Here is a 20,727-nt window from a genome sequence, read left to right as displayed (position 1 = left end):
GTGGTACATGGCCTTTACTGATGATGTAATCCGGTGAAAGTTCAGAGCCTAACCTCTTCTGCAACTTTCCCCCATATTTTAATTCTTTCCTGAGCACAGAATTATGAAATACTATCAATCCCATAATACTTGACATTTAAAATCCATGAATGGGGCTAAAATTCATTTCTCTTTAGCCATTAAGATAGGGATTGACAATCAATCAATCAACCAAAATGACATTCTTTATGTGCTATGCAGAAAGATGCCGCCGTGGTTTATGCCTTTGTATACCAAAAAAGTACAGCATTTAAGGAGAATCGAGATCTGGCCTCTCACCACAATCCAGTTTGTACATTTAGAATAAAATAAGTGGGAATAAAACTCAAAGTTCTAAATAAGGAGAGGCAGAGGGAAGACCACAGCTAGGCACAGGCTGGGGTAGACTCGAGGCACCACCATGCAGTCTGTGGAAAACTGCTTGTGTCTGAGGGAAACTCCTGCTTGTGCTTCTGCCGATGACAAAATAAGCATCCAGAGAGTGTAGGAGTTTGATCTAAAGGCCAAAGGTCAAAGGACTGGACTCCTGTCATGCTCAGTCTGTCCTCTGGCTACCTGCCCCGCTGTGAATAGTCAGGTTTCAGTTACAATTTTTTGTTTTTTGTTTTTGGGTTTCTGTGTGGATTATAACTGTGAGGCACTGCCCTCTCCTAAAAGGCAGCAAGGAGCTGGGCACGATTCATCCAGCTGTGCTGAGTTCATGTGACCTCAGCTTGCGGGCTCACCCTGTAGAGGCGATCCCAAGGCTGCCGCTGCTTCTCAGTGCTGACTGCAGTCAGCTGAATCAGGTCCCCAACGGCACCACACAGCTGGAAGAAGAATGCTCAGAGGCCGCTCCTTGTCGGTGACATCCCTTGGTGGGCTCCCTGTGTGGGAGGCTGAAAGGCTCCCTGTGGAAGAGTTACTGCTTTTTGAAGTTTCTTGGGAGGTGACCAACAAAGGTTTGTACTACTCGCAACACTGGCCATGGTGGGCCAGAGACATAGGGGACCCCAGGGGTGATGGGGCAGCATTGGCTCTGAAGATGTCTGTAGGTCATAAAACTCTTTCCAACAGGCAATGAAAACATAAACCTATATGTGGGGTGAAGAGGGAGAGAATTCAAAAGGGTAGTGAGTGGCTCAATAGGCTTGTTAATGTTAGAAATGTAAATGAATGTCATGGCCAAGTAGGAATTTGTTTTTTAACTTTTTCCAATTTTGTATTAGGTATTTTCTTCATTTACATTTCAAATGCTATCCCGAAAGTCCCCTATACTCTCCCCCCCACCCTGCTCCCCTACCCACCCACTCCCACTTCTTGGCCCTGGTGTTCCCCTGTACTGGGGCCTATAAAGTTGGCAAGACCAAGGGGCAAGTTATCATTTTGTCTGAGCATTTTTCTTATAAATCAGAAGCAAATTAAGAAGTTCTTTTCTTAGAGGAAAAGCTATACGTGGCCAGGACTAATCAGAAATGTTACCTCTCCATGCTATTAGTGTTTAATGCTTCTAAGAATTCAAGATAAGATTGAAGTTAGAGTTTCATTTAAATTGTGTTCTACTGAGAAAGATTAAAATTAACCTTTTCTCCAATGCTATGCATATATAGAAAATGTGCTTTTAAAAATGAAGGATGAGGCAACCTAAGTGATTTTCCTAATAGAGGTATTTATAAGGCTATGTGAAAATCAACTCTTAGAGATTGATATCTTCCAGCTTTAGGGTGTTGACATATGAACTCACAGTTTAGTTATGGTTGGCCTGGAAAATCACAGATTCAAGTGCTGGGATTAAAAAGTGTGTGCCATTACGCCTGCTTTAAAACTCTCAAGGGAATATTAACAGGTGAATAGATTTCGAAGGCTGAATTCTCCATGATCATACAAAGCCTGTCAGAGAGATGAGGGGAGAAGGCAAATGATACAAGCTTTACAAATTGAAGATGGGAGCTGAGAATGAATGAGGATTCTCTTTCTTCCTTGCACATGTTGAGGGTCAGCATAATGTTAGAGTTGGAATTATAATTGCTGAGTCTGGGAAGATAATTCAGTCAGTAAAATGCTCCTCTGGCAGGCATAAGGACCCGAGTTCCACCCCTGAAACTCAAGTGAAGAAGCTGGGTGTGGCTAGAGATGCCTGTTATCCCAGGGCTGTGGAGGTGGAAGCAGGTGGGCCCCAGAGGCTGACTGGCCAGCCAGCCTAGCAGGATGGGTAAACTCCAAGCAAGTGAGACCCTGTCTCACAAAGCAAAGTCAACAGGACTTTGGTGACCTCTGGCCTATATGTGTGTGTGCACATGCTCTCACACGTGCACCCACGGGAACAAGTACCCGCACGTGTGCCACGTGCATCTTGTGTACGCACGCATACGCAGGATTGTATTTACACTCTGTCCTGGCTTCCTCCTTATGCTGACTGTTCAAAGTTCCCCCAGTACACATTTAGGAAATACATAAAAGGAAAGTCAGCAGAGGGCTCCTCTGTTTAGATGCCCTCAGACGCAGCTCAAAGGATGAACTCTTCATCCTCTGAACTGATGAGAGGAGCAGAGAGGACCGGACCTTAGCACAGAGGAGGGGAGTGTTGTGCACACAGTTCTTTCAAATGTCCCTTTACACTCACCAATTCTGTCTCTACAGTTTCTGAATAAGGCCAGGGTTCTTGCAAATAGGGCTACCACTACTACACACGAGTCCCAGAGTCTCCCTGGAGTGAAAGGTTTTCTCTGCAGAGTACACAGGAACCCCTGGACAGAGGTTTTGGAGGGGAAAGGCTGGGGTGGGGTTAGCACTGGGAGTCAGTCCTAAAGACCCGTGCACAAGCCCTTGACACCGGCATGACCCTTCTTCCTTCTCTTCTCTCCATTGAACAAACATAAATGGGGCATCAGAAGGCATCACTCATGAAAATTGGAGCCTTAGGGGGAAGGGGGTATCTTACGTGTTGGTGACATGTGTGATGACCTCAGCTCTAGAGAAGTCCCTGGCATATAGAACATGCTCATTTGGCTTTCTTATTTTAAAAAACATTTTGCTTTTGTTTGTATATATGAATGTTCTGGTTGCAGTATGTAGGTGCTCCTGTGCAGAAAAGATTAGACGAGGGTGTCCGGCCTCTTGGACCTGGAGTTACAGAGGGTTGGGAGCTGCCCTGTGAGAGCCAGAGTTGAACCCAAGTAGGGCAGCGAATGCTTTTCCCTGATGAGCCATGTCTCATCTCCTGTTGATTGGTTTTAAGAGTGCTCTCTATTCATGCTGACATCTTGAGCACAAACTTAATATTTTCAATGTAAGTTTTATTTAGGTAATGAATCTAGCTATCGTAGCTCCTTTCTAAAATCTAACTTGAGTCTGTAGTCCTGTCAGTTTGTGGGTATGACATGAGGCATCTTAGAGCTTACAAACCAGCCTCCCTTGTCTCATAGCTGAGAGGCCATATGGGGGAACCTGCTGACCCCATACATGGCAAAGATGGGAAGAACATTTAGTCTGGTGAGAATACATATAACAACTACATAACAACTAAATACATATAACAACCAAATAACATCTAAATACATGTAGCAACTAAATAACAACTAAATACATGTAACAACTAAATACTAAAATGTTCACTGTCTAAGAAACTGTTACACAGATGAATAACTTTGACCTATGGAAAAATATCAGAGATTTTTGAAGCTTTCAAGGAAAGCAAAACCAAAAAAATCCATCTATCTAAATATCACATGCTTCATGAGTAAAGAGAATACAGTGTCCTCTGGCCATCCTATGATGATCTGTGGCAAGCAAGGAAGTGTATTCATGTCCAAGAAAACAAACACATTTTAAAAACAGGTTTCATTTTTATTGTTAAACTTTATATGTATGAGTGCTTGCCTGCATGCACATCACTGTACCGTGTGCATGAAGTGTGCATGCAGGCCAGAAGAGGGCATCCGAACCTCTGTAAATGGAGTGACAGGCAGATGTGAGCACGTGGGTGCTGGGGAAGGATTTTGAGTCTTCTGCAAGAGCAAGGAGAGGTTTTAACCCCTGAGCCATCTCTCCAGTCCCACAAAAGACATCTGAGGGAGGCAAAACGATTTTCCAGTGTGAGAATTTTGAGTGAATGACAGAAATATGGCGAACACAACAGGGAAAGGAATAGTGGTTATTAGATATTATTCTTTTTTTAATTTAATGAGAGATGCCTTTTTTATTGGATATTTTCTTCATTTACATTTCAAATGTTTTTCCCTTTCCAGGTCTCCCCTTTGGAAGCCCTCTATCTCATTCTCCCTCCCACTACCTCTATGAGGGTGCTCCTCCACCCACCCACTCACTCCTGTCTTCCCGCCCTGGCATTCATCTACACTGGGGCATCAAACACCCTCAGACTCAAGGGCCTCTTCTCCCACGGATGTCCAACAAGGCCATCCTCTGCCACATATGTGGCCAGAGCCATGGGTCCCTCCACGTGTACTCTTTGGTTGGTGGTCCAGTCTCTGGGAGCTCTGGGGGGTCTGGTGTGTTGACACTGTTGCTCCCTCCATAAGGTTGCAAACCCCCTCAGCTCCTTCTGACCCTTCTCCAACTCCTTCATCAGGGACCCCCACACTCAGTCCAATGGTTGGTTGTGAGCATCTGCCTCTGTAGTTGTCAGGCTCTGGCAAAGCCGCTCAGGAGACAGCCATATAAGACTTTATTCTTAAAACAACCTGGCCTGCCTGTGCACAGCAACCTCAGGTGGGCACCAACCTCAGGTGCACACCAGCCTTAGGTGCACAGCAGCCTCAGGTGGTTGCTTTCTATTCATCCACCCATTTATTATTACAACTCTCCAGCCATTATTTAATAAAGAGCACCAAGTGTTTACTATAATGTCAGGCACTTTGAGGGAAGACAGACTGGAGGGTAGAGAAATGGCTTGAACAGTACAGAATTGATGCCAGTTCTCTGAAATGCACAGATGTGTGGGAAGATAGGTCACTGCCGTGCATTTTATCATGCAGGGTGATGAACATAAAGGCAGAACAAGGTTGTAAACTTACTGTGTGTTGTTGGTTAGGGCAGAATTCCCAGCCCAGTCTGGTGTCAAGGGAAAGCTGTCTAGAGCTTGTGCTGAGACCTATGGGCTGAATCATTGTGAGGCAAAGACAGTGAAGGAGGCAACCAGGCAGAGAGAGTGGTGTGTGCGTGTAACTGCACACCCAAGACTCATGGTGTGTAAACCATGATGCATAGCGTGCCCCACTTATAGACCTGAGGTAGAAAACAGAAATCTGTGCAGAGATCAGAGACCAGCCAGGACCAGATTGTGAAACTCCTGATGAATTATTACCTCTAAGGAGATAAATCTAATATCCACAAATGACAGAAAACACAGTGTTTGCCATGCTGGGTCCTGTTTGTTTTGCTTATGATAATTTCCAGCTGTATCTAACTTCCTGAAGGTTATGTCATTTTGTCCTTCACTTCTTTTTTTTTTTTAAATATTTTTTATTACATATTTTCCTCAATTACATTTTCAATGCTATCCCTGTCCTTCACTTCTAATGTGTGTTTTCTATTAATTAAATTTGTTCTCTGATCTTTCCATACATGTATTTTCTGTTTACTCCCCCCTCCACACACACACACACTCTCTATCTTTCATCTCCCTCTCACCCTATCATCTTACCCCATTCCTCAGGTTCCTTCCCAAACTCCATGCCTCTTTTTGTTTTGTGACCACTGATTTTTAACCAGGACTGCCCATGGGTTGAAATATCACTGGAGACTAGCTTTTCAGTACGTAGCTGGAGTGAGTTGTTTTTGGAGACAGGGGCTCTTTCCAGCTACCTAAGGCTAGACTACCAACCCGTAGAGCCCCAGGTGCCTGCCTGATGGGATCATAAGTCTATGCCAACACTGGGGAGCCTCGTGCTTGCTCCACAAACACCTTATGGCTGTGCCTTCTCCTCAGCCTAAGGTGAGACTGTTTCTGAGAAGAGAACCTGGTATTTTTTTTTTTATCAGATTTCCAGACGGCACTGGAATTGATGTAGGAATAAGGACACATGTGAGACACGTCTATTTAGGTTTGATGCTTACCATATGGTAGTGGTTATTTGCTATTAAACTGGGTTTCTTACATACTCCTGATATTAACTCTTTATGAGACTAATAACTGGCAAATGGTGTCTTGGAAAAGCCTCTGCTTACTCTGTTGACTGTTTCTTTTGGTGTGAGTTCAGTTGTTTCCTGTGCTTTGAGGGTCCTGTCCAGTACATGCTCATCTGTTCCGCTGCTCTGGAGACTGGCCTCTGCATGTCCTTCCTGTGAGCTCATCTCTCCAGTTCAAGCATGGAGTTCATTTGAACTGAGTTTTGGGAAGAGTGCTCAGTCTAGTTCCATTGCTGTGCTTCCAATTTTCCATCCACTTTGCCCCAGAATCACGTCTTTCCCCATTGTGTGTGCTTTATATCTGCTGCAGACCCTCTGGGCCCCTTTGTCTGCATGGAACGGGTCTCTAGTCTCGGGTGGGCAAAGTGTCAGATGGAATGACAGACAGATGTACACAGGAGAGGTTGTGTAGAATCTGAATGTAATTTGTCAAATTGAGCATCAAACTTTTTATACATAAGAAAATAGGAAAGTTGGGTGACACATCGGCAAGGTACAAATGAGGTTACCGGATGCTTAATGACTCTTACCCAAAACAGAGGAATGTAAACACAAAGACTGGCAGGAACTGGGCAATTAAATAACTGAGACAAAGTCAGCCCTATCTAAGGTCAGCAATATTCTTAGAAGCCAGGTGTGAGATCTTTACACTCCTAGGGCAAGGGCTTTCATACCCAAGTCATGGTTCTAATTAGGGAGTTCAGTTCTAGCTAACCATTTCATGAATAATGTAATACTCTAAAACCACAGCCTGATCTACTTCCTAAACCATTGTAAATTCCTGTATATGGGAGCGACTTGGTTTTTATTCTAAGTGATAGTGTAATACCAGAGGCAATTCTGAATGTCACTGAACAGGCAACATTCTTCCTGAATTCCAAGCCCATGGTCAGCTCAAGGACTTTCTAGGACGTTCGAACACTGGTGAAGACTTAGCTATGTCAGAATTCAATCTTAAAAGGCACTTATAATAAGATAATACTAAAAGAGAGCACGTGGATCCATACACCAGACTAATGTAGGAATAGAATATGAGTATATATATATGGGTTAAAGAGAACACCAGACTCCAGGAGTGAGTTTCCGTGAAACTTTCTGTCTCGTGAGTGGCTTTTAGGCCTCTCGACCTGTCAAGCTGTCTCGACCAGAGTGCGTGGCATATATCCTTGTCAGAAGTCAGCTGGCTGAAGACAGATGGCCGCATTTCTAGGTTTGCTATTCTATTCCGTTCACATCCCTGTTTTTATATATACATCATGATGGCTTGACTACTACATTTTTTGCCATATGTTTTAGTGTGGTGTAATGTGGACAGGAGACAGAGCAGATGAACTGTAGCTGGCTGTAGGAAGTCGTGAGAGGGCACACTACAGGAAGCCGCACCGATGAGAGTCAAAATGAATGTTAATTTGAGACCTATAGTTTAATAAATATGGATATTCTAACGCCTATGGGCAGGATATGGCTGCAGGGGATGGAGAGATGGCCAGAGTTAAACCATCTATTGTTCTTGCATAGGACCAAAGTCCTTTCCCAGCACCCACCAGGCCACTCACACTGTAACTCCAGGACCAGGGTCTCCAGTACCCCCTTCTGACCTCTGAAGGCATTGCACACATGATACACATGCAGTAAAGCAAAATTCTCATACAAATACAATACACTTTGTATGATAAATAAACCTTTTTTAAAAAAAAGTTATATGTGCAAATGTGTGTGGATAAGGAATTTGGGGCTTAATAGTATTTCCTTCTGAAGGATGAAGATAGATGAGGGAGCTGGGCCTACAGAAGAGGAGAATCAGTTTGAAATCCTTATATTCTTATGGGCAGGGATTTCTGTTTTGCTTTGTTTGCCAATGGATATATATTATGTTATATTTTGTTAGGATGTGACTTTTAAACTGGGTGTGGAAGTGTGTGCCTTTAATATTAGCTCTTGGGAGGCAGAGACAAGCATATCTCTGTGATTGTGAGGCCAGTCTGGTCTATATAGTGAATCCCAGGACAGCCAGAACTACACAGTGATGCCCTGTTTCAAAAAAAAGAAAGAAAAAAGGAAGAAAGGAAGAAAGAGAAAGAAAGAAAGAAAGAAAGAAAGAAAGAAAGAAAGAAAGAAAGAAAGAAAGAAAGAAAGAAAGAAAGGAAGGAAGGAAGGAAGAAAGGAAGGAAGGAAGAAAGGAAGGAAGGGAAAAGAAAAAAGGAGTCTTTCCTTACTGATGAGGTTCATAAGACGGTTATCTTGTGAAAATTGCTTCAACGGTCTTTATGCTCAGGAGCCTCACCAGCTCTTCTGTGTACAGCAAGGAGTCTTGTTAACATCACAGGCGAGCACCAGGATTTGTCTCTTGGTTTTCTCTTACTCAAAAGACATTTTCCGGGCTGGGGAGATGGCTCAGCAGTTAAGAGCACTGACTGCTCTTTCAGAGGTCCTGAATTCAATTCCCAGAAACCATATGGTGGCTCACAACCATGTGTAACGGCATTCGATGTCCTCTTCTGGTGTGTCTGAAGACAGCAACAATGTATTCATATACATAAAATAAATAAATCTTTTTTAAAAAGGACATTTTCTCCTGAAGTAGAGAGTTCACCCAGACCTAAAGAAAAATTCACAGATGGAAATCACAGTCATTGTCTGTGACTATTAATGAGATTTACTAACATAAACTTAACTGAAATGAAGAAATTAAAGATAAAAACAGTTTTTAAAAACTGTATCTGAGCAAATGGAAAACTCAAGAAATGGCAGTGAGAAACAAACTTTCTCAGTACACAAGTAACAAGGTAGCTCTTTCCATCTGAGGGCTGGGGACAGGTCTTTCTATCGAGGACTTACTGGGTTATTCTGTTACCTACAGAAGCGCAGGGACAAATTACTGAAGAAGCTGTCCTGGCTATTTCCATATTCTGGAAACCCATTACTGAGGACTGGTGCGGGAAGTGTCCTGCCCAGTTCCCTGGAGACCTTCTTTTGTCCTCCACTGTCCCTCACATCTGCTGCCCAGTCTCAAATCAATTCCATCAAGTGACTGCTACCGTGCCCACCTACACTCCACCGACACTTCAGGCTTGCTTTAACCTCAGCACTGTTTGAATGGTTTGGTTCCGCTCCAGGATGCCCTCTTGCCTCTAATTTTACATTGTTTTAATCAACCTTTTACTTGTTTGTTTGTTTTGTTTTGAGAGAGGGTTTCTCTGTGTAGTCCTGGCTGTCCTGGAACTCACTCTAAAGAGTCTGGCCTGAAATTCAAGAGAGCTGCCTCCCTCTGCCTCCTGCGTGCTGGGATTAAAGGTGTATGCCGCCACACCTGGCTTCTAGTCACCCTTTTAAGTGATATTATTCTTATTCAAATATCACCTTTCCCGTTAAGCTGTGTATGTGTGTGTGCACGTGTGTGTGTGTGTGTGTGTGTGTGTGTGTGTGTGTGTGTTGCTGCAAATCAAACTCAGGGTCTTGCATATACCAGGTAAGCTGTGTTCCACTGAGCGAAGTCACCTCCCCAGACTCATTAGCCCTAACCTTCAGTACTTTTTTTCCACTCTGTCATTCTGAGATGAACAGCATTTTATTCTCATTTAGCAGGTTGACACTGAGCCTTAGACTCGTTATGTGACTTACTTAGTTCAGTCTAAGTGGTTTCCAATTCTCCAGCATTATAAGTGACTCTGTGGCTATCTTCATATACGCATCTTTTTCCTGCTTCCTCAAGGACAGCTTTCTAGATGGTGGTGTGCTAGACTCAAGAATGTACATTCTCTCTAGCCTTATGTTTTAATAGTGGTAGCAGCAATGTCAGTGTGGGGGTGCGGTAGGGGGAGTAAACAATAATTCTAGGGATCCAGTGGGCAGGGAGAGTCATCACATATACACCAGACTTGGCATTTACATCTGTGGCTTGATGCCAGAATTGGGCCAATCATCCTCCATCGAGCTTTCCCAGCTCGTTCCCCTGTTCAAAGGCACCTTGTCTATGCTGTAGAAATGGACTGGCTCCTCAGCACTAGGAAATTGCAGAGACTGTTATTTGGATCGACTAGAGCCCCTTAGAGGCCCATGGTAGTAGCAGAGCCTGAACTGTGGATGGCATCTTAAGATATACACTACTTCCCTCCAGGCCTCTCTGAAGAGTTCTTAGAATGGCTGCTTGGCCAGCTTGCCACTTTTACAGGCACCTCGAGTGGCTTTAGAGAAGGTTCAGATTGCACTCCTCAGAGCACATTAGATCCTGCCCTTTTAAAAAGCTAAGTAAAGTGTCACTTTAAGTAGCAGAGTCATAGACAGGCATTCTTCTCTTGGCTTGCCAACTGGATAAGAACAGAGGTTTTCTCCTTCACAGTCGGGGGCATCTGTACTGTGATCCAGACCAAGGCCAAAACGACAGCCGATGAGTGGGGAGAGAATTACTTCCTGATAGGTCCGTACTTTGAGCATAATATGAAGACTCAAGTAGAACAATGTGAGCCCGTCAACGATGCTGTAAGAAAAGCTGTGGATGCGATGAATAAACATGGCTGCCAGGTAAAAGATTCTGACTGCCCTGTTCCTCTCTAACTCTAAACAAACTGTTACCAGAAAGCACCACACACACACCTCCCACCAACTCAGAGGAGACAATCCACCTAGCTGAGGAAGAGATTTACAAGGAAGACAGTGCTTGTTCTTACACAGAGAGCAGCAGTTGAGGCCCCTTGTGAAAGCTAAGATTCTCTAACAGGACGAGGAGATGGAAGCCCCAGGAAGATTCGGGGTTGATGGGGTCTTGAAAAAGCTGTACATAAATTGAGGCCAAAGTCATAAGAGTCGATGGCATTATTCGATAGTGGTTTACTAAAAGCACGCTTTCATCCAAACTCTTTATATGGGCCTGGGGATGTAGTTCAACAGTAGAGTGCTTGGCTAGTGTGCATGAGGCCTTGGGGTCTAAGTTAGATAGAACCTTACTCTTGTACAAAATAAAATAATATATTCTGTTGCTATGATAAAATGCCCTGACCAAAAGGGAGTTAGTGGAGAAAAGTTTGTAATGCCAGTACCAGTGGTTCAAACAGCCTTCTTTTGCTCCCTTGAGAACCAGGCAGATATACAGTATACAGACAAAAATGCAGGCAAAACACTCAGACTTGCCATGTGGTAGCAAATAGCCAGACTGGATTACATAACGAGTGCTTCTCATGCTAGGAAGTTGAACCGAGTACAGCACAGAATCCCAGGAAGGTAACAAGGAACAGAAAAGCAGAAGTCACAGGATCCGGACCCCTGCCTTTGAAATGACCTCACTTAATAAAGAGCAGACTCTGGAGACGGCACCCAGATGGGTGGGCACTCCCTTCAGCTTCAAGTGCAAACATCAGCTGTCATCACAGCTGCGTGCAGCTCAATTGGTCAATCAACGGTGGCAACTACCCGAGAGGCAATTCACAAGAGGAAATTCTCTTTGGCTTCATGGGTTTAGTCTGGGCTTAGCTATCATCATTGCTTTAGGGGTGTGGTAAGATGAAATATCATAGTGGTGGAAATATGGCTTAGAGGGTTGCTCTGCTCATAGTAAACACAAGCAAAGGGCATCCAGGAGGGGCTAGGGACTGATTAAATACCCCTCAAATGTCCCCCATTCTAATAGCTTTTAGTTGTGAATTCATGAATGAATTAATCAGTTAAGTCTATTGAACCTTTATGGTTCAAAAGCTAAATGCTTTCTAAGATGTAAAACAAAGAACTTGTGAAATTTTTATTTTATGTAGCCTAGCACTAGGAATCCCAGCCAGACTAGTAAGACAAGAGAAAGAAAGAAATGGCATTCAAGTTAAAATGAATAAAGCCAAATTGTCACCATTTAAGGTAGTCTGATCTTATATACAGAAAACTCCAGAGATAACACCAACGTCCAAAGGCTTTTGACATTTGAGCATTTGTCTTCAGGGAAACACTTCACATTGACACAGCGACACTTGGTCTGCTGTTGATTTTTGTCTTAGTTTCTTTCTTGGGGTTGTGATAAAATATTCCGACAAAAGTAAGGGAGAACGGTCTTGTTTGACTTGCAATTATAGAGGGATATGTTTCACCAGGGCAGGAAAGATATGGCAGCAGGCAGGACAGTCATGGCAGCAGGAGCAGGAGGCTGGCTGATCACATTGTATCTGCATCCAGGAAGCAGAAAGACTCAGGAAGTGGGGCCTGGCTATAAAAAAAATCAAGGCCTTCCTACAGTGAGGCTCCACCTTCTAAAAATTTCATAACCTTCCCCAGCAGCACCATGAGCTGGGGCCAAGTGACCAAGGAAATACCATTGTAGAGGACATTTCACATGCAAATCGTAACCCTCCTCAAATAATGGCTACACAGACTAAGTCCAAATATACGGCCTTCTCTTACGTTGTACTTAATACGACAGCGGCTATGCTTTCTTTCCATGTCAGGTGCATTTTGGAAGATGGCTCATAGAAGGGAGTCCCTACGTGGTGCTCTTTGACATCAGCTCCTCAGCATGGAACCTGGACAGATGGAAGGGTGACTTCTGGGAAGCTTGTGGCGTTGGCATCCCTCATCATGACCGAGAAGCCAATGACATGCTCATATTTGGGTCTTTAACGGCCTGGTTCTTAAAGGAGGTACAGTTTGCAGTACACTGACAGAACAGAGGGGCAGCCTACTGTGCTGAGGATCCACAGTGACCCAAGCGTTTGGAGCTCATGCTTTTATTGATTGTCATAATGCATTTAAAAAGAATTTCAAGGAAATAAACTATGTGCCAACCTTGGCAACAGAGTAGGAAAACTTATTACTATTTATCTTGTGTATTATTTAAATAGAATCATATATGTAAAACACCCAGCTAGGGCTGCCTTGTCTGGCATCAGTGAGAAAGAAAGCACCTAGCCTACAGGAACTTGCAGTGCCAAGGTGAGGGATAGCCAGAGGGACTTCCACTTGCTCAGAGGAGAAGGATGTAAAGTGAATAAGAAAAAAAATAAATTAAGTTAAAAACAAAGAAAACTATTCAGATATATTGCCTGCTTATGTAGATAAAATCCAAAATATAAGTATAAAAAAGATATACATCATGAAAAGTGCAAATAAATTCTAGACAGCAGGAAAGACTTGGAACATTGTGTTTTGTGTATTATGGATACAGGTGCCCTTACAGTGGCTTCTTAACATTTCCATTATACACTAACAGCTGAATTAGCCTCAGTAGCTGCTACTCAGGAGTCCTTTGCAACAGAATAGCCCAGCAGTGCACAGAGAAAGAGCACTGGAGGCCAGTCTGTTAAATGAGCCCAGCCTCTATTCTCTCAACTCCTCAAAGCACAGTAGTAGGGTTTGTCTGCACGTTTTCATCACTTCTAGATGGCAGCATCTAAGCTGGAAGTCAGATCTGAAGGAATGGGACCCCAGTGAGGAGGGAAGCTAAGGACAGAGTAACATATCTGTCTAATGAAGTCCTATACAATACCTACCAGGGGCTGGCTGGAGAAGGTGGCCATCGGCTTCTTGGTAGTAGTAGAGGGGAAGATGGTTCATACTTTGGGAAAAGCCTGTTGTGGTAACAGATATGCAGTCCTTTGGCACCAGTGAGCACCACCAACTTTTCTCTATAGTCTTTCTGCCTGAGCCATGGCCTCAAGTTGGAAACCAGCCACAAGGGGGGAGAGTGATTTGGTATGAAAGCGTATTTGTGTGTGTGTGTGTGTGTGTGTGCATGTGCGTGTGCGTGTGAGCGCACGCGCGTGAGAGAGAGAGAGAGGGAGAGAGAGAGAGAGAGAGAGAGAGAGAGAGAGAGAGACTTTGAAAGAAACTCTCTTGGGTAGACTCAATAGATTCTCTTGATTTCTTCAAAAGCATTGCTTCTGTTATTGAGTCATTTACTCAATGAACATTACTATCAATTGAATGTTTATTCAAATTATTAATAGTATAATGGATATTACTCTTCATAATACTTATATGTATCCTATGGATGCAAAAACAAATATAGCCCATTCCTAAAAGAGAGGATTAAGATATAAATAGATGGACTTGACCAACTTGTCAGTAAATCTTACTTTCTCTTGCTAAGTTTGCATGCTCCAAGTTTATGCCCTTTTAAGAGAGGTAAGACTGCCACGTCTCACATCTGTCCTGCTGTGGGCAATGGTCAAGATCAAGCGTCAACAAAAACTTTTCTAAAGTGTTTTCTTCTGATGCAGGTGACAGACCACGCAGACGGTAAACACGTCATTGCCCAATTCCATGAATGGCAGGCTGGGACTGGGCTGATTCTTTCTCGTGCCAGGAAACTCCCCATTGCCACAATATTTACAACCCATGCCACACTGCTTGGGCGGTATCTCTGTGCAGCAAATATTGACTTCTACAACCAGCTTGACAAGGTAATACACCCACCAGCCCCCTCAGCCCCTTCCTTTCCGTTCACTGAAGCCCAAAGATGAAAGATATTGATTGCTACATTTGAGCTAACAACCACATGGCAGTGATGCCCTTTCAGCTAATCAGGATTCACAGAGCAGCTTCCCCTGGGTGATAGAGGTGGAGGGAGCTTAATTTTGCTCAGAGTGCAGTGAAGTGTGGAGGTCGAGAGACCTGAATTCTGCTCCCTCTCTGGGGAGACGGATCCAGACGGGTGTGACAGAACAGGGATGCTGTGCATAGCCAGACATAGGCTCCTGTTCCTTCCAGAATTTGAGGTCTGATGAAGGCAGTTAGATTACTGGGGTCTGTTAGCTTTATCTCCTCTATCCTCCATGTGAGCTATTTATCGGCGAGCACTGTGGGTAGGTCAGCTTCTTTCTGTATTTCTGCAGTGCACAGGTGACATGCTTCCAAGGCTGCAAGGGCAGCTGGCACTGGAAGTAGAGGTAGGCATCTGATGATGTAGCTGTTCGGTTTACACATTGCTCAGCTCTGTGACCCCCCAATCATTCAGTTTTGAATCTTTCTTCCATTTTCCATTAGTTAGGTTAGCATCATAAGTTTCTTTTATCTTTTAATTTTACTTATGTGTCTGTGTGGGTATATTTGACATGTGCGCAAGTGCCCTTGGAGGCCAAAGGAGGGCATCAAGTCTGGAGCTGGAATTACAAGTTGCTGTGAACTGTTCGCATGTGTCCTGAGAATTGAACTCGGGTCCTCTGCAAGAGCAGCAAGTTTATTTAAAGCACACATTTGACTGCCATACATCTAAAAAGATAAATATTTAATATTCATTTTACTTATCAAGTCAGTTTAGGGCTTAAAAGTTTGGCTTCACTATTAGGGAAATCAAGAAGGTGAAAATTTGAGTTTTTAAAAAATCTTTCCCAGCATTCAAAGTTCTGCGATCCTGTGAATCAGAATGTGTGTGTCCGCAGATGCACATTCATGAATAATAATCAGTAGCCTGGGAAGTTTATGCTGCTGTCTCAAACACATTTGGAATGCTAGAGGAAGCTCCTGAAAGCCTCTCACTGTGCAGACAGTGGAGCTAATGAGAGCTGCCCTACACAAAGGTCAGCCCGTGCTAAGATCTAGGCTTTACATAAAGTCAACAGGGATTTATTTAGAAAGGCAGGAGACTGAGCAGACCTGCAAACCATGCATGGTAACAGCCACCTAATGAGGGCAAAGCAGCTCTCTCTGATGGGCACTGAGCAGTGCAGCATGTCCTGTGAAGGTCAGGCTTGGAGCTTAGCCCGACAATGGGATCCTTCACTCTGCACTGCTGCGTGGTCTTACAGACACGCAGCCAATAATAAAAAAAAAAAAAAAACTAATAATGTGTAATGAGTAGTTTTATTTAGGGACAGACACTTTATAGTACACAGATAGATTAGAACAAGCCCTTTGGTTGAAGGAAATAGCTACATCTTTATGCCTCTAATGATGGTTACATATCTCAAGTATATTCAGATATGTGATATGTAATTCAAGCCCATCATTCTCGTGAACTGTTCAGCCAGCCACTGTGGGTAACAAGTAGCCAAAAATCAGGTTTTGAGTTAAATTCATAAGCATTTTTTACAGCAAGGGATCCTGTGCTCACACCAGACATAGATTTAGGCAATATTTAAATATATCAAATTATGCACCTCAAATAAGACATTTAGTGTAAATGTGGCCTTGGGCAAGTTTCCTGAGGTCTAGAAGGTTCTGTTTCCCCTCCTGTGAAATGAAGACAGAGTGCATGAGCGAGTTTCGTGAGGATGAAACAAAGGGTGAACAGCAGTGCTGAACACTGCTGAAGACATCCCGTGGCTCTGAATACACATGAGTCTTGTTTTCTCTTAGACACTGCCGGTGTCACCGGAAGCCTTGTGAGATGTGACACTGGTTGAGTAAAGTTTAAAGAAGGCTTATTAAGGACTTGATTTCTGGGGGTTTGTTTGTTTGTTGTTTGTTAGATAAAAATATCCAGAGAGCACTATGTAATCTCATAAAAAAATATAGTAAAAGATGATACCAAGCCAAGCAGCGGTGGCACACGCCTTTAAACCCAGCACTAGGGAGGCAGAGGTATTCAATTCCCTCTGAGTTGGGGGCCATCCTGGTCTACGAAGTGAGTTCCAGGACAGCCTACGGTGCTACGGAGAAACCCTGTTTTGAAAAACAGACAAACAAGCAAGCCAAAGCCAAAACCAAACCAAACCAAAAGGACAGGTGAGCCCACGGTGTGACATATTTGTTATTTAGCGTGAGCATACACTTCTTTGAAATTAACCCGGAAGGAGTACGTAACCAAGGAAAAAGAAACACTCAACCTTTTCTCTCTCAGAAGATTAAGTAGGATAATAAATATCCAAACTTTCAGGGTCAAGATTATTGTCAGGTTCGTTTTATTTTTCTTAATGTTTAATTTAATTTTATGTATGGAGGTGTTTTGCCTGCAAGTGCGTCTGTGTGCCACGTGTGTGCCTGGTGGCTTCCGAGGACTTTAGTCTTCTGGAAATGGAGTTACAGATGGTCGTGAGCTGCCATCGGGTGCCAGGAATCAAACCTGTGTGCTCTGCAAGACCAAACAGTGCTCTTAGCTATGGAGCCATTATCCAGCCCCACGTTTGTTTTAAAAACCTTTTAAAATGTTATTTTATGCTTCACTGTTTATGGGAAATGTAGAAAGAAATCCTTGGAAGTTAGAATTATCCTTACATTTCTGAACTGTGGGATAAGAAAACATGTAACAAATATCAATTTTTTATAGGTGATGAAATAGCCGTTTTTCAGACTTGAAGTGAACAGTGCTGTTATAAATACCAATTTTATACTCTAGCCAGTGGCTTAATATCCACCAGTCCTTTAATGGGATCTTTACAACTTCAATCAGCTCTGAGGAAAACCTTGGCATGTGGAGGGGGTCGTGTAAGGAACGTGTGTTTGTCTTCAACAGTTCGACATAGACAAAGAGGCAGGGGAGAGGCAGATATACCACCGCTACTGCATGGAGCGGGCATCCGTGCACTGTGCGCACGTGTTCACCACTGTGTCAGAAATCACAGCCATCGAGGCAGAGCACATGCTGAAGAGGAAGCCTGGTAAAGACAGAGGCTGGGTTTGCCACCCTAACACATGCAGCACCCTTGCTTAATCGCTGTGCTCTCACCTGCGGTGTCCTAGTTGTCAGAGACCACTTGGGTGTCTAGAGGTGGGGTCTTCAAGAAATAAATAAGCTTTGCCGAATAAAGCAAAAACAAGTGGAAAATAAGAGCCCAAGGAGAGAACAGTGGCAGCACAATGGGCTGGGCTGGGTTCTTTTTCTTTCCCAATTTCCCCTAGGATTTGGAGTTGCTGTCACGAACACCAGAACCGAAGCAACTTGGAGAGGAAAGGGTTTGTTTCAGCTCACGCATCCTGACCACTCACAGCCCATCACTCAGGGAAGTCAGGGCAGGAACTCAAAGCAGGAACGGAAGCAGAGGTTATGGAGAAAGGCTGCTTAACTGCCAGCTCCTCCTGGCTCACAACCTGCTTTCTTATACCACCCTGACCGCCCATCGGTGGCCACCCCCACAATGGGCTGGGCCTTCCCACGTCAATCACTGTTCAAGGAACTGCACCTCAGAGTTGCCTACAGACCATCTTACAGAGGGATTTTTCTCAACTGTGATTCTCTCTTCCCAGATATGCTAGTAAACTGACAGAACCCAACCAACGCCGACTCATTCTCACGCTCCCTGGCTGCCAATGACCTCATTTCTCTGTTGATCTGTCTGTCCACAGCGCCCCTCTTTGAGATTGCGCACGGGCTTTGGGCTCTCCCTCTCTCCCTCTCCCCTCCTCCCTCTGTCTCTCTCTCTCTGTCTCTCTGTCTCTCTCTCTCTCTGCCTTAAAAAAGCAAGCCACAGCTGCTACTTCATGTCACCCACAAACTGCCTGTGTTTGCCCTCCCACACTAACTGAAAATTGCCTTTTAAAGAAACTACCAAATTCAGGGTTTTTAAATCTTATTTATTTATGTATTTATTACTTTGTTTATTACCACTCCTGGTAGTAAAGGTGACAGAGGGAGTGCATTCCTACTCAGGAAAGAGTTGCCACGGTTTTATTTTGCTTTTCCAGACGTAGTGACTCCGAACGGTTTGAATGTTAAGAAGTTTTCTGCAGTGCATGAATTTCAAAATCTCCACGCCATGTACAAGGCCAGGATACAGGATTTCGTTCGAGGTCATTTCTATGGGTATGTTTTCCTTTAATCAGAAATAAAAGCACCACGGCTACCGAGGTGGCTCAGGTGTGAAGAACACACGCTCCCCTTGTGAGGTCCCAAGCACCCACATCAGGTGGCTCACAACCACTTGTAAGTCTAGCCTGGGGATAGGGGTGGTTCTGATGAACTCTTCTAACCTCCAAGGGAGTTTACACACAGACACACACACACACATACAGAGACACACACACAGACATACACAGACAAACACACTGACACACACACACAGACACACATACAGAGACACACACAAACACACACAGATAAACACAGACACACATACAGAGACACACACAGACACACACACACATACAGAGACACACACACAGACATACACAGACAAACACACAGACACACACAGACACATACAGAGACATACACACAGACATACACAGACAAACACAGACACACACACACATACAGAGACATACACACAGACATACACAGACAAACACACAGACACACACACACAGGCACACATACAGAGACACACACAAACACACAGACACACATACACAGACACACATACAGAGACACACACAAACACACACACAGACACACATACAGAGNACACATACAGAGACACACACAAACACACACACAGACACACATACAGAGACACACACAAACACACAGACACACATACACAGACACACATACAGAGATACACACAAACACACACACAGACACACATACAGAGACACACACAAACACACACAGATAAACACAGACACACATACAGAGACACACACATAGACACACACACACAAACAGACACACACAGACACACACACAAACACACATACACAGACACACACAGGCACACAGGCAAACAGGCACACACAGACACACACACAAACAGACACACACAGACACACACACAAACACACATGCACAGACACACACAGGCACACAGGCACACACATTTTTCAAGATGGTTCCAAGCATTATCACAGATGTGTCTCTTTCCCCGCCCCCTTCTGCGTAGACAGACTTGCTCCTGCGGATTTTGTTGTTGTTGTTGTGTTTTATCAGAAGTCACTTTGTTTTGTTTCAGTCATCTGGACTTTGATCTTGAGAAGACTTTATTCCTCTTCATTGCTGGGAGATATGAGTTCTCAAACAAAGGAGCAGACATCTTCCTGGAGTCCTTATCCAGGCTTAATTTCCTCCTAAGGGTAAGGAGGCTCTGAGCTGTGGCACAGGGTTCTAGAAGGTCTTTCTGCTGTGAGGCGTGAAGAACTGGCTTCCAAGAGGGCATTTGATTTTGACATCACCTTGGGCAGGTGAAATGGATCAGCCAGTAAAGGTGTCTGCTACCCAGTCTGATTTCCATGGCAAGAACCCACATCATGGAAGAGAAAGCAGACTCCCAGAAGCAGTCATCTTAGCACAGCTCAGATGCGACAAAACATTTAAAACGACATCATCATTCTGGGACTGACTCTGCCACTCAAGTTACATATTGGAGTCGTATGTCACTCGCATGCATCCTTGTCTATGCTTTAAAGTACTTGTCCTAACTTCACACTATGCATGTTATATGTCAGAAAGTTATTTTAATGGTCCTTTCCTTGATGGGAATTTGCTGAAAGGTAGATACAGCAAAGTCAAGCAAACCGTGAGCCATGCATCACTTATTAGAAACCAAATATAAACTGTGGTGGTGCACACCTTGAATCCTAGCACTGGGGAAGCACAGGAAGCTGTGTCTCTGAGTTCAAGGTCAGCCTGGTCTATGGAGTGAGTTCCAGGATGGACAGCCAGGGCTATACAGAGAAGCCCTGTCAGGAAAGAAAGAAAGAAAGAAAGAAAGAAAGAAAGAAAGAAAGAAAGAAAGAAAGAAAGAAAGAAAGAAAGAAAGAAAGAAAGAAGAAAGG

At 43.9% G+C, this 20,727-nt stretch overlaps 1 protein-coding gene across 2 annotated transcripts in view; it reads left to right on the top strand.

Annotated features, from left to right (window-relative positions):
• The first annotated feature begins 567 nt into the window (after nucleotides 1-567).
• Nucleotides 568-20,727, top strand: part of Gys2 (glycogen synthase 2) — a 43,432-nt gene continuing 23,272 nt past the window's right edge. For both annotated transcript variants that reach the window (XM_021164571.2, XM_021164570.2), the window contains exons 1-7: nucleotides 568-980; nucleotides 10,505-10,686; nucleotides 12,588-12,779; nucleotides 14,358-14,540; nucleotides 17,531-17,675; nucleotides 18,700-18,817; nucleotides 19,905-20,025. In XM_021164571.2, the coding sequence (XP_021020230.1) occupies nucleotides 860-980; nucleotides 10,505-10,686; nucleotides 12,588-12,779; nucleotides 14,358-14,540; nucleotides 17,531-17,675; nucleotides 18,700-18,817; nucleotides 19,905-20,025 (1,062 nt within the window). In that variant the 5' untranslated portion in view covers nucleotides 568-859. The remainder of the gene's footprint in view (nucleotides 981-10,504; nucleotides 10,687-12,587; nucleotides 12,780-14,357; nucleotides 14,541-17,530; nucleotides 17,676-18,699; nucleotides 18,818-19,904; nucleotides 20,026-20,727) is intronic.

Source organism: Mus caroli, chromosome 6, assembly GCF_900094665.2.
Source record: "Mus caroli chromosome 6, CAROLI_EIJ_v1.1, whole genome shotgun sequence".
NCBI lineage: Eukaryota > Metazoa > Chordata > Mammalia > Rodentia > Muridae > Mus > Mus caroli.
Note: the sequence above shows the minus strand (reverse complement) of the source record. Positions and strands in the feature narration are given on the sequence as shown.